Source organism: Ictidomys tridecemlineatus, chromosome 9 (genome assembly GCF_052094955.1).
Source record: "Ictidomys tridecemlineatus isolate mIctTri1 chromosome 9, mIctTri1.hap1, whole genome shotgun sequence".
NCBI lineage: Eukaryota > Metazoa > Chordata > Mammalia > Rodentia > Sciuridae > Ictidomys > Ictidomys tridecemlineatus.
In genome coordinates, this window is record NC_135485.1 from 56,929,206 (window position 1) to 56,943,659 (window position 14,454).

Below are 14,454 nucleotides of genomic sequence, written 5' to 3' on the forward strand. Positions count from 1 at the left end.
AGCAGAGTTTTTATTTCAAAGAAAATTTCTCTGCCAGTGCAGTGGTGCACATCTGTAATCTCAGTGACTCAGGAGGCTGAGGCAGGAGGATTGCAAGTTCAAAGCCAGTAAAATAAAAAAAATAAAAAGGGCTTGGGATGTGGCTCAGTGGTTAAGCACCCCTGGGTTAAATCTCTGGTACAAAAAAAAAAAAAAAAGAGGGAAAAGAAAATTTTTCAGTGTATAATATATTCACTGTCGGCCATCCACAAATATCAATAAACACAAAGCTCTAAATCACAAGTTATACACATGTGATGAGGTCAATATTTGTGGCAAAGTACCTCTCAGAAGTGCATGTTAAGAAGCAGATAAGCTGTCTGTTAATTTCATTTTCAAGTTATTTCATGTTTTGATGTCATCAAGAGAAAAAAAATAGGTCCCTTTAGAAAGCAATATAATAAGATAAGTTTTATAAAAATAGGAGAGTGTTCCTAATATAAACATACTTAACACAAAACAATAAAGAAAAATTCTTTTAGTCCAGTTCACCAAGACTAGCCTACAAGGTTAGAAGCGGTCCTTTGGTGGTTCTCTAATTCCCTGCCAGTGGTTTGCTTATACACAGGATGATTAAAAAACAAGTCAACCACATTTTTCAGTCTAGTCTGACTCACAGCTGAGTATACACATAGCCTTATATTATAGCACAACTAAGATAAGTGAACCAAAAAATAAGAAAAAAAAAACATCTTCCATATCCCCATTTATTTTTATTTTTTTATGGATACATAAAAGGTGCTTTATTCACATGCTTAGTAGGTAAGAATGAACTAAATTTATCCTATGTATCAGCATAAACAGATCTCAAAAATAATGTAGAATTTAAAAGCAAGTTCCAAAATAATACATGTAGTATGATATCACTTATATAATACTTTTTTTTAAGTTAAAATTCTTAATGAGAAAGAAGGATTTGTTTCTGTCAAGGTGGTCAAAACTGTTGGCAAGGATGGATTTTTATTCTTTATATTTATTTCTGGGCTCATTACCATATCCCCATTTAAACAGGAAGTCAGGCATCCCAAACAATCAGGGAATTTTTGATCAGAAGAACTGAGTTCTTAACCTGGGTCTGTCATAACTTTTGCCAGGTAGTCTTTATTTATTATTTTATCACTGTGCTATTTATATCACCAGCTATACAGTTAATTAACTGGTTGCCCCTATATTCAAATTTTCAACAACAAAAAAACAAATTAACATTATTTCAAACTTATTTATTAAATACCATACAGTGGGGTCTGTGTGTGTGTGTGTGTGTGTGTGTGTGTGTGTGTGTGTGTATAATTTTTAGTATCTTAATTAAATAAATATAAATTAAAACTACTTATGGAGCTTAGATAATATTTATTTATTTTAAAACATACACATACACAGCAAACCCATTGTCCCCCACTAGTACATATCCATAGTTCATATTAGTGTGTGACTAAATCATATCCTTGTAAAGGGAGAGTAAATAACCACAAATTGAAAACAAAGATTATTTTGGTTTAGTATCTTCAGCCCTAGTTTGAAAAATCTTAGTTCTGCCAAGGTTCTAATCATATATGATCCTCAAGTTTCAACAAAGACTTGAGTATAAATGATTCTCAGTTTTTTCAAAGATATTTAAATAGGCAAAAGATACCTAAGGAGAGTACAGAATTAGAAGGTAAATGACTTAGACCCTCAGAAATTGAGCGAATATTTTCACACTTCTCTTTACATAAACAAAGCATTGAAATAAGCTGTTGTTGAGGATTGACTTTAAGTATTGTCTTCTTTCTAGATTATAGAGTCTGTTGGCAATATTTTTCAAAGTAAAAATAAAATAATATATTAATATGAAGATCATTAATGCTGATATTCTATTTTTTTTCAGCATTTTAGCCATACTAATCTAGCCAAATACCAGGTAAAAGGTTAAAAATAAAGCTTTTAAATCAAAACCAAATATCAATTTAATCATCACCTATAGACTTATATGTTGGAATAATTTATTTTGCTTCCTCTTGAATGTCCTAGTCTTTTGAGGCCTAAGTATCTAAGGCCTCAAAAGTTAAGTTCCTTGGTACTCCAAGAAAATAAAGAAAAATTTAGTTAAATTCTTGGATTAATTCTAATCAAAAGCTTTTAGGGAAAAACAACACACTTTTAATTGGCTAAGACAAAAATTCTACTCAAATCCTGGTCTCCTTAACAAATGTTCTTTAAAAATGATAAATGCAGAGCATGACTGGAATCCTAGAAACAAGAATCTGGAGCTCAATTGGTCTAACCCTCTCACCTAAAATGTTGCAGACCTGTGCAAAATGTGTGGAATGTGGGTAAATGATGATGTACCTTGGAGAAAAACTTTGGGAAGGCCTAAGCATTTGAGGCACAGAAACTTCTATGGGTTCTAATATCACCCTCAAAATATCAGTGGACAAGAGTGGAGTCCGTAATAACAGACATTCCTTCCCTACAGTCTCTTCAGTAATGATTCAATAGCAATTGGCCTAGACAAAAGTGATCAGCCTGATTAATAAGTAACCCTGCTTCCCATCACCTATTTTGTATGTGTAACTCTTTCTAGTGAGAAGTGCAGTATTCAACTTTAAGGTTCAGTACTCTATTCTCCTTTTCCTCTTGTTCCAATCATGTTCCTTCACACAGGAACATTAGCACCAAAATTTTACAACACAGAGGACTACCAATGCCACAGCTGTACTGAGTCATTAGAAATAAAAAGTTTCTCTGTTAGATTTATATTAACGTAGTTCTTAGATCAGCAGAAAGGCCAGATTCCCACAATACACTGAATATTAACAACAATCACAGAAACCAATGATATATATATCACTCCTGGACAGCAGTTACATATCACCTTAATGCCTAGAAACAAGATTTTCAAGTGTTTTTATAGGTAAAGTAAACAAAACATTTTCTTTTACTGATCCTAGAATTGTTTTCATTTTCTTCAACTGTAAACATTTATACAGATCACACAAGGTTAAATGCATGAATAACATGACCTTTTATAATGTGTCTCTCGCCTTCATTTTTAATCACTTTTAATCTTAGTAATTTAAATACACAATCTACTAATAGCAAATTCATGTAACAAGAACCATATTACTATTCTTTCATTGTCTATATCTTGAAATAGCAAGCATCAACAGACTGAAAAAGTAACAGGATAACAGTTGGGAAGGTGAACTTGTTCAATCTTCCTTTGAAACATTTGAAGATGTCTTTGTCTTTCCTTCCTCTGCAAAGCAACTTTCTTAGAAAATGCAGGAAGTTCAGAAGGAAACAATGAATACCATGAATCTTTCCTCTTAGGATATTAGCATTCTAGTTGCAAGGAGATGTCATCTCAAGTGCTATAGCAGCATCTAAAAGCACAGAATATTCCACCAAATATTTTATATTAAATATTTCTAGAAATTAATTTGTCTCACTTTCTCAAAATGTATACATTTATAACATTGGTGGGTACTATGTAATCTAAGAAAACCTAGATTATATGTATTAAAAAGAAGATTTTAAAACATTCTTTAGAATAACTATCAATCTAAACTATCTTGTATAGCACATTATCTTCTTTTATGCAAACAATGACTGATTTTGACAAAAGAGATGTAAGGTTTGTAGAGCCTGAAGTTTATATAGTTTACATGAATTAGTTGTTCACAGTTCACATGAACCAACTCAAATAAATGCATTGCTGTTGTAGGGACAGACGAGGCAAGGCACCAAAGTTAGCAGGAAACAGTTTTATTTGGCTGCAGCCAGGTTCAGAGGGGACATCTTTTACTATAAGCAATCAATCCCCTGAACCCCGAGTTCAGGTAGTTTCAGAGTTTTATAACCAGCAAGTAAGGGGAGGAACTCAGAAGTTCAGGCTGCAGAAGTTCACATAAAAGCAGCTTTCTCTTTCACTGTTCTGGGCAAGTTAACCCTTCAAGGACAAAACCTGAGAAGGGGAGAACTTCTTCTCCCCTCTCTTTCCTCCCTTTGCCAGCTTTTACCATGGAGCCCAATTGGTAACTTCTCTTATATTAGAAATGTAGACATCTCTGTGAAGCTCCAGCTCAAGGCCAGAGGCCTTGTTTACACATTTCTACAAACTACTATACTGGATACATTTGTGAAAAACTAGTAAGGGGGTGTCTAGCATCTGGAATGCTGATTTCTTCCAGGCTAGCAGCCAAGTAAAATAGGGCAACATGAAAATAGGAAATTTATCTACATTGAACTCTTTCGTAGAGACTCATTTGCTGACAGTTTCAAAATCAGCCATAATGAAGATTTCTGCAGAAGCCCAGTTAAATTTTTTTTGTGTGTGGAGAATGGGGGTGCCACTACATTGCAAAGCCCTTTCCCTGGGTCTAGGAAGGGCTTGTGCAAATGAAGAATTAAAATTTAAGCTTTTTTCACTTCACAGGAAAGTGATCTTTGATATCACAGATATTCAAAATGCTTTGTGGAGATTAACAGATGAATTCCAATAATAAAATTTAAGGGAACCTAGCATTTTATTACAATATCGTATTTTACAGAGTTCATGAGATATTAAACATTGAATGACTTGCTTAAAGTCATCTAGCAAATTATCATTCCAACAGATGTAAATTTTTTTTAGTACAAAAACACTTAAAAGTAATCATTTGGTATACTGCTGATCCCTCTTTATTGGGAAAGATAATACCAAGTCATTGTTTAATTTATCTTGCTTGACAAGCCCACAGAACAAAATACTGAAAAGTAAGATAAGTATATAACCTTCTTCAGTACTTGTCACCCTGAATTCACATTATTATAGCTAATAAAATTCAGATTAGTTCAAGATCAAGAGATATAAGATCTATTAAAAAAATTTTACTTTATAGACAAATGCTTTTGATTTTCTAAGTGGCACAACTTCCCTGGCAGGAGTTCTTATGAAATCAATAACCAGAGAATGTTTTGGCTGAAAATTTTCTTCAGAAAACCACAAAATATTTCTCATTAAAGGTGACACAGGGCTGGCTCAGTGGTAGAGCGCTTGCCTAGCATGTGTGAAGTACTAGGTTCGATCCCCAGTACCACAGGTTTTTTTTTTTTTTTTTTTAAAGTGACACAGCTTTAAGTATGAAAAATCAGACTTACCCCCTTCTGAACTAAAATAATTCTCAATGCTGGTGTTCCATCCGAGGCAAGTCGGCCTCTGAATCATCTGACAGGGGAGATCCTGATATCTATAAAATAATCAATCTTTATAGTTTCTCAGTAATTGTAAATGTCTCACTCCTCCAAAATTCCAATTCTGGCTGTTTAAATATCAGATGCTTAGAATTAACTATTCATAGCTCAAGTTGCTTGCATGGGAAAGAATGAAGTTAGAGGATATTTTGGCCTTTAGTTTATACATACATTAAAAGATACTTCTAATCTGTCATTGTGTGCTATTTTTTACAAAACTTATTATAAAACAAAAATAAAAACCATTTGAAATCATCATATTAAGACTTCAAAGCAACCATTATAACTGTGTTATATGAAGTAAAGGAAAATATACTTGAAATGAATGAAGGGTCAGGAATTCTTAGCACAGAAATAAAAGCTATTAAAAATAATCAAGTGGTTATTTTAGGATTAAAATATATACTATCTGAAATTTTTAAAATCTAACTGAATGGACTTAATAGTGGGACAGAGTTAACGAAGTAAAATGTCACAGAACACGAAGAGAGGTAAAAGAAACTATACAATCTGTAGAAAGAAAAAAGATTAGGGAAAAGTTAACAGAGTCTCAGGAACCTGTGAGAAAACATCAAAAGGTCTAACCTATGTTTTGTCATTAGACTCTCAGAAGGAAAGGAGCAGAAACATACATATTCTAAGGAACTAAAAGAAATTCTAGAAGTGGAAGATTATATGGAACAGAAAACATTTAAATTGGGTAAAAGGATGGTCTTAGGAAAAAAAAATGTCAAGTAGACAATTCATTTTGATTCCAGAGTTTTACTCTTTCAAAATGAGGTTTTAACTTTAGGGTTAATGCAGTAAAATACTACAAACTCCCACAAAGCCTATTGTTATACAAAGAACATACCTAGGCTATACACACACACACACACACATACACACACACACACATTTTTAACCTAAAAAAATGATTACTACCAATTAAGAAGTTTATATATAAATATTTATGCAATAAAATACTAACAGCAATGACATATAAAATGAGCTTTAGCAAGCAAAATCTTATAGATCAACAGAAAACATGCCCAATTCTTAAGACCAAATTTTCCTTAAAATATAGTAAATATGTAAGAGACCCAAGTTTCTAATTTACAAAGAATATTTCAATACCTGATGTAAAGCAACACTGGGAGTATGCAGGTCAATAGCAGCCAGAGAAGGAATCCGAGATTCTGAAAGAATTTTGTTCTCTTTCTTTATTAGTCTAGAATTTCGAGCTAGATAAAAACAACCATAAACACAATGAAAAAATACACATTTTTTTAGTTTTTCATATTCTACATCTGTCCCTCAATATGTATTTATTACACATAAATGAGTATATGTGTTTAATTACTTAAAATATGTAAGGTTACCATAAATTATTTCTAATATTCTGTTAGTTTATTTACTACACATTTTACAATGTACACAAAAGGGCTGAAAAAATTAAAAGCATCATAAACATACCTATTCCTTCCAAGGCTCTTAGTTCAGGGAGATGATTATAGTTCAGTTCAGGCAAACGGACGTCTGTCTTAGAATATTCCCTTCTTTTCTTATTTGCCTGAAGGAGGCTTTTTTCACTAGAGACCTAATTTGGTCAGAATTATTAACAGAAATAAATTAGCTTCAGGGTAAACTAGACTTTCTTTCTTTTATAACGACTATATTTGTATCCTAATGTTTATAGATTTAAAGAGCCAGAATAAAAAACTTTAAGGATATTAATAACATAGGAAACCATTTCACTCAATTATTCTAAACCTCCTCTTTACCAAATTTATTAAAATTGTTAACAAGTGGATAACCCGATTGTTCTACATTTCTCCTTTTCCCCGTGCCAACCTTTGGTATAGTCCTGCCAGGAGTAAAAGGATAGAAGATGAAAATCAATACTCTGGTCTTTCAGGCTACTGAGGTCAGACCTAATAACACTTGGGCTTTTCAGCAAATAGTTGCCATTACATGTATTATAATAGAGCTCCCTTGAAATTAAAAGCTCTAAATTATTTTCATTTCCTGATTTTAAAAAAGTTTTTTTCCATCTTAACTTCCTCATGATAAAAATGGAAACTGAAAAACTAGTCCCTAGATTAAGTGGGTGCCAAGGACACTGGAATTTTGACATAATTCTCTAGCAAGCACAGCATAGCTAAATCCACATAGGAGTATTTCCTGCCTTTTATCTTACTATACCCACTTTTTCTCTCATAAAAGTTGTTTGCATCCCTGAGCACTCTCAAGTTGGAGATTGAGACAGAAAAGTCTCCTCTAACTTCCTCAGGAATGGCTTTGAATAAATCTGTTTTCTTCCACCAATTTGTGATTCCTGAATTTTGGTTGAGTGGTGAGCAGAACCTTCAATTCCAGTAGCATAATCACATCTCCTCGAAGATTGATTCTTTCTTTCTCAATATAATTTTGTTACTTGTTTTCTGTATTTGGTCTTGTCTTGCTCCTTAGGGTTAGCATGATACTATCTTCCCAGGAAATATAGTTTATTTAGTAAAAAAACTGTAACCTCAGTTATTTTCCTTGTCTTTTTTATTTTTATTACTTCATAGTTGATAAAGTAAGAAAACATCCAAAGTGAGGAATCGTAGTGTCACTTCAATTCTTCAATTTTATAAATTTGATATTTTTATAAACTTTTTCATTTAAGAATTGCAAAAACTACATTCTTTTCAACATCTTCAAAATAAATGGCACACAGAAATTATGTGACTTGACAAAAAACATATATGACAAAATCACATATATGTGTGTATTTATATATACATATATATGTTGAAATACACAACAAACATACACATAATGACATTAAGCCATGAAGATTCCTTGAGTACAAAAAATAAAATCAAAAATTGAGTTCAAACTACCAGATTTACACATTCAAAGCGTGACCAAAAAAACCACATAATAATAAATGTTTGTATATTTATTCACATCCCAGTATTAGGGCATAAAGAATGGGGAAAGTACAGATCTTTAATGCAGAAGCTGAAGAAAGTCTAGATTTAGTTCTGTCTGCATTAATTTTCATTAAGGAAAGACTCCAGTGGGTCTTTTCTCCACCATTTTTTTTTCACATCAGATGGGTAATGTGCTGATGTCATAACAAGGTTTAGAGGGAGGCACATCTCACACAAGAGCAGGACCCCCCAGTCATCATGCTTACGAACCAAAGGATCTTTTCTCCACCAATCTTCACCCCCTTTCTTGATTATCTTTTCCAAAGAATAATAAATAAAAATAGGATATAAAATTATTAGCCAGCATTGAATATGCAATGCCTGAAAGCAGTTGATATCAATTCTTAAAAAACAGTATTGAGCTAGCTACTTTTAAAAAGGCTGGCTGATTGAAATAATCTTCCAGAACAGACTAGGATTAAAAAATAAAAGAAATCAGTAGGGTATTATCCAAAAATAAAATGTCATGAGCACAGAAGTAATAAACTAAGAATAATTAAAAGAAAAACAGCAATGTCCAAATCATGAGAGAAATGAAAAGACTGTATTTTTCTTCTCTGAGGATAATGAGTAGAGAAATTAGTGGAAAAAATACTGTTTGGGAAATATATCCATACCTCTCTTTCTATGTAAAAAGAATTTACTTATTCTCCACATTTCTTAAGTCCCACCCCTCTCTTTTCCTGGGGTTCTAATCCAAGGCCTTATGCATGCTAAGTACAAACTCTACTTCTGAGCTATACTCCTAGCCCCTCTTAAGCAGCCTTACTGAGCTAAACATTATTCTCAGTAATGGAGTATAGAAGTGAAGAAAACATCACAAATTAATGACATGGGCTGGGGATGTGGCTCAAGCGGTAGCGCGCTCGCCTGGTATGCGTGCGGCCCGGGTTCGATCTTCAGCACCACATACAAACAAAGATGTTGTATCCACCGAAAACTAAGAAATAAATATTAAAAAATTCTCTATCTCTTTAAAAAAAATTACTGACATGGAAGCTTAAACATTGTATTTTTGAGAAGACAGACTATACATAAAAATGAGCATATAGAGGATACAGATATAGGTAATGAAAAAAAAACTAAGGAAGGAGAAGAGATAGAGGGTAATGAGAAAAAATGAGTCACAATATTAAAGAAGAACTCACGATAAGGTTTTATGTGTACTAAAGAGGAGAAAAAGTACACATAGTGGGTTATCTGGAGGAACAGAGCTCTAAATGTAAGTGTAAAAGCCCAGAAGAACGCATGGCCATATTTCAGGAATAACAAGGAAATCAGCATGATCAGAACAGATTGATAAAAAGAAAGAAAACAGAGGTAGGATTAAAAGGGCAGGGGGCTTTCATCATGCAGGAACTTGATGGCCCCTTAAGGACTTTGGCATTTACTCAGAAAAGAGAAGTCAATGAAGGATTTTGAACAGAAGAATGATGATGATTTGACATAGTTTATAAAAGCAGCATTCTAGAGGTTATGTTGAGAATAATAATGCTCCTTCCTGTGCTATCTCTGAACCTTAGTCATGCTTTGAATACTAAAATCTGATAGCATGTTTTTAGTTTGCTGATTTTCTAGACCAAAAGTTCCATGGAGAGAGACTGACTTAATTCCGGTGTCTTATATAAAATAGATGATCAAGAAATATTTATTAAATGAATAAAAAAATATTTTCACCAGAAATCTAGTGCGGGTAAGATAATGAGATAATTTCTCTTTTCATTTATTCTAAAAAAAAAAAAAGAACTGACTGATTGGCAAGCATTAAAAAAATTTACTATGCTTCCATAAACAAGCAAATGGCATTATAACAACATCTTTCAGACTTATTTAAATTTTAGAATTCTACATCATGACTATGACAGGACGATTTTTGCATAATTAATGTTTCACTTTATGACTCTAAATACAATTCTCAGTTCTTAACTGTCATACTAAATATTATACAAGTCTAGAACTGACTAGTGCTTGCTCTTCTTTGACTGGGAACAGTTTACTTACTGATGTCACATTAATATTATAAATTCCTGATGGAGAATGTTTATTTGGTTTAACAAATGGAATACAATACTTCTTAGTTTTCTCATCCACTCTGCAAAAAAAAATTAAAATCAATATTTATTATTTTCAAGCACAAAACCAAATGACACAGCACCAAGTGTTACGCAGTTTAATCAGAATTTGATGCCTATCTTCAAATATATATTACATATAAATCTAGTGAAGCATTCTATAATTTATCACTTGACTCATGCCTTCCTCACAACCTCAACTCCTACCTTTTAGCAAAATTTACTTTACTTTTAGCAAAATTCCCAAAAGGTGCTTCCTTTTATCACCAAGTGCCAACAGACAAACTATGCAGCAGCAGACCACCAAAACAAATCTCTTATTACAATAACATTCTTTCATATTATAGTCTAAATAGTTGTAAATTCTCTTCACCTTAAATCATACAATTCTACTTCCTTAGGACTCAGGTGAATTTTGGGTACAAATCCTAATAATTTTCATCATACAAGTCAAAAAGTTTTGCAACAACAACCTAACAAGTACAAATAGCATCTATAATTCTACGAGTAAAACAATGTGAATGAATCAATAAACATTATCATTTGCAAATAGATCTCTTAGCAATTTTTTTAGTCTTACTTTCCTAATTCATACCTGTAACTCTGTACACCTGAGATAGTTCCCATTCCAGAATTAACACCAGGAGCAACTGCTGAAAGATTGTGTGTAAGTGGGGGGATTGCGGTGCTTGAATTCCTTGTGTGGTTCATGCTGACATTGCTGCAGTCTCTGAGACTTGTGGAAGGCACTGTTTTGATGTGGCTTATCCTATTTTCATGGAGATACCTGGCATTTGAACCTCTATTGCCTTTTTCAACTTTCTCTCCATCGATTTTTGATCCTTTTATTTTAAATACCTTAGAATTCTTAACTTTGGGATCAGCATTGGTATCCTAAGCATGAATAAAAATATTAAGGTTAGTGATCTGAAAAGAAAGAAAATTACCTCTTCTTATGTAGTACTTACTTGTTGCCTCAAGCAGAATTTTACAGGTATCACCTTTTTGTGACCATTATCTTTAATCTACCTATATAATTAAAAATGAAACCCACATTTTTACTCACATATTTATTGTGAAAATACAAAAAGAACTAAAATGTAACACTAATTGATAATATATTTGGATATGTGTGCATATGGTATCTGTATATGATGTATATGAATTTCAGTGGGGGAAAAAAAGTGAAAGAGGAATTAAGAAAGCTACTTTTCTCACCTCTATGCTCCCTGACTCTGAGGGCAGTGAATTCAAATTACCTTATTAAGAACAGATCCTGAGTACCTTAGCCAGAAAAGCAAATTTAAATATTCAAATTTCAATTTTATAATGTTCCAATTTATATAAAATTCTAAAACAATATTTTTTCTCACATTATTTAAGGAGAAAGAGTGGTGTGTGTGTTTGCTCCCTATATGTATGTATGTTTGCTCTCCCTGGTGGGTGGACACATACAAGCATGTGTCTAGGTGTTCTTAGATGAGCGTAGGGAACTGAATTTCTCGGAAGAAGCCACATCTATATTAAAGATCCTGCAGACTATCTGAATTTGAATGACTACAACACTATAATTATGGAGAGATGGAATGTAGGTCATGAGCCAAAATTATCTTGAGCTGTCTTTTGAGCCATTTACTTTCAACCTCTGTATCTGACCTAACATCCTCATGACTCTTAGGTAAAACTCTTGGAATGTTTCACTAGGCTTAGCAGACCTCTAGCCTCCAAGAACCCCAGAGTTAAAAATGCTATAATATCTGAAACCTATAAAAGAGATTTCTCCTTCTGCTGTAGCTCATCTACCTAGACTCCACCAATAATTTTATGTTAACAACTTTAATTTCCTGACAAGCATTATTATAGTTTCCTGGTATACACTGGCATTAAAAACATACTAAGTTTGTTTTAAACTGGCAATATCTGTAGGGAAGATACATTTTTAACAAATAGGCTAACAGTTAAGAACTTGTTCACCACTCAGAAAACTTCTAAAAGCTTCATTTCCTCCCACAAAATTAAATTTAAAACATAGACATTTACCTGTACCACCAGCATTTTTCTTTCTTCACCTAAGGAATCATCTTTTTCCTTTTCCTTCTTTCTGTTTTGGGATTTTTTAGATAAAGAAATATTCCTGGCATCTTTCTGTATTTTTAATTGTAGTTCCTGAGAAAACCTACACAGAAAAATACATTCTTAAATAAAATGAAATTGTATGAAACAGAGAAACCTAGAAAAACAATTGATTTTCAAAATAATTTTCAATCAAGGGTGAGACTAGAATATTTTATTTAAGATAAGAAAAATGATGGCCTAGATCAACAGTTAAGAAAGGGTAGTCTATAGATCTGTAGGGATCCCTGAGTATCATTCAGGAGGTTCATAAAGTCCAAGATATTCTGTTTTGTTTTATTTATTTATTTATTTATTTAGATACTGGGATTGAACCCAGGGGGCACTCAGCCACTGAGCCACATTCCCAGCCTTTTTATTCTTTATTTTGAGACCCTATAAGTTGCTTAGGGCCTTGCTAAATTGCTTAGGCTGGCTTTGAACTTGTGATCCTCCTGCCTCAGCCTCCTGAGTTGCTGGGATTACAGGTGAGCATCACCATGCCTAATACAAGCTATTCTTATCTTAATATGAAGATATTGTCTGTATGCTATAAAAACAATTCGGGGAAAACCTGCCAGCACCTTGCCAAGAATTAGAACACTGGCACCAAAGTATACCAGCAGTCATTTTCTTTATTGTCATGCATTTTCAGTTAAAAAAAAAAAGCAGTAAAACAGTTTTACTTAAGAATGACCCTGATAAGGCAGTGAAAAGTATTAATTTTTTAAAAGCTAAACTCTCTTTTCATATTCTATGTGACAAAATGGTAATATGCATAAAGCATCTATTATGAACCAAAGTGCAATGATCATTTTAAGAAAAGCACTTGTATATTGTTTGAGATACATACTACAAACTTTTTCATAGAACAATATTTTTACTTGAAAGAAAGAATGACAGAAAACTGATGGTTAGTTAAATTTGGGGGAGGTGGCAGACATATTCTTTTAGAAAATAAAAAAATGGTGAATAATATATTTCAATAATAAAACTCAAGCTTTCATGTTAAAATTAGAATTCTGTTGAACTTTTGATCTTAAAAGCTTCCCAATGATTCAAAACAGTTTTATGATGAGATGGAATATGACATTTTTTATATTGTACAATGAAATTTATCAATATTTTCCAAATGATTAATGCATGGTGTTATAAAAGCAAGGATGATTAAAAAGACCCACTTAAAAAAATAAGAAAGATAAATAGATTTTAATGCAACAGAAGAAAAACAAATTCATTGATACAGTTTCAGATTTCAGAGTGACCAACCTTTAAGAAACTACCACTGCCAAGTTTGAGTATATCAGAATTTGGTATAAAATTTAAAAACACCCACAACTATCCAAAAAGGCTGTTAAAATTTTCTTCCATTTTTCCAATCACATGTTTGTGTAAGGCCAGAGTTTCTTCATATATTTCAACCAAAAAATATAGCACAATTAATTGAATGTAAAAGCAAGCAAACGTAAGAATCTGGCTATCTTCTACTAAGCTAAATATTAAAAAGATTTGCAAAAATATAAGGTGATATAACTGCCACTCATCTGATTATTATTTTTTTTTTTTTGTTCTGTCAGCTGCACTGATGCCAGCACCTGGAGCAGCACAGTAGCTCTAGAGACTATGCCAGTAGCTACGACACCCACAGATTTGACATTACGATCTCCAGCACATCAGCAGTGTCAGCAATATCATAGCACCTGGTGTGACTATGAGTTTAGCAGCAACAGGAGATGGCACCTTTGTAACTACATCAGCACAGAATATAATGGCATCACACAGCTGGTAGCAACATAGGAATCAGTGACCTGAATGGCAGATGTCATCACAGGGAAAATGGGGGCGAGGGGCATGAAATAATGCTTCTTGAAAACTAGAAGCACCAGTTTAGGAGACTATCCCTAAGAACTGCATTATTACTAAGGGTGAACAACTCCATTATTACTAAGGGTGAACTCGGGTAGGATGGTAGATTCTTCAGTCCTGCAAAAACAGGTGACAACAAAAATAAGGAAAATGCTGTCTGTGACTATGCAGAAGCCTTACTTAAATCCTAG

General features: G+C 33.0%; 1 protein-coding gene and 1 non-coding gene across 2 annotated transcripts in view; both read right to left on the bottom strand.

Annotated features, from left to right (window-relative positions):
• Positions 1-1,369: 1,369 nt before the first annotated feature.
• The window catches only part of Cdkl2 (cyclin dependent kinase like 2), a 39,247-nt gene continuing 26,162 nt past the window's right edge, over positions 1,370-14,454 (bottom strand). Inside the window, exons 8-14 of the mRNA XM_013361929.4 lie at positions 12,326-12,461; positions 10,881-11,179; positions 10,215-10,305; positions 6,709-6,832; positions 6,370-6,476; positions 5,161-5,249; positions 1,370-3,404 (exon numbers count right to left, since the gene is read on the bottom strand). Of these exons, the coding sequence (XP_013217383.1) occupies positions 5,184-5,249; positions 6,370-6,476; positions 6,709-6,832; positions 10,215-10,305; positions 10,881-11,179; positions 12,326-12,461 (823 nt within the window). The 3' untranslated portion in view covers positions 1,370-3,404; positions 5,161-5,183. The remainder of the gene's footprint in view (positions 3,405-5,160; positions 5,250-6,369; positions 6,477-6,708; positions 6,833-10,214; positions 10,306-10,880; positions 11,180-12,325; positions 12,462-14,454) is intronic.
• Positions 8,330-8,431, bottom strand: LOC120892487 (small nucleolar RNA U13). The gene has a single exon (XR_005737204.2). It is a non-coding gene; the product is annotated as a small nucleolar RNA U13 (small nucleolar RNA).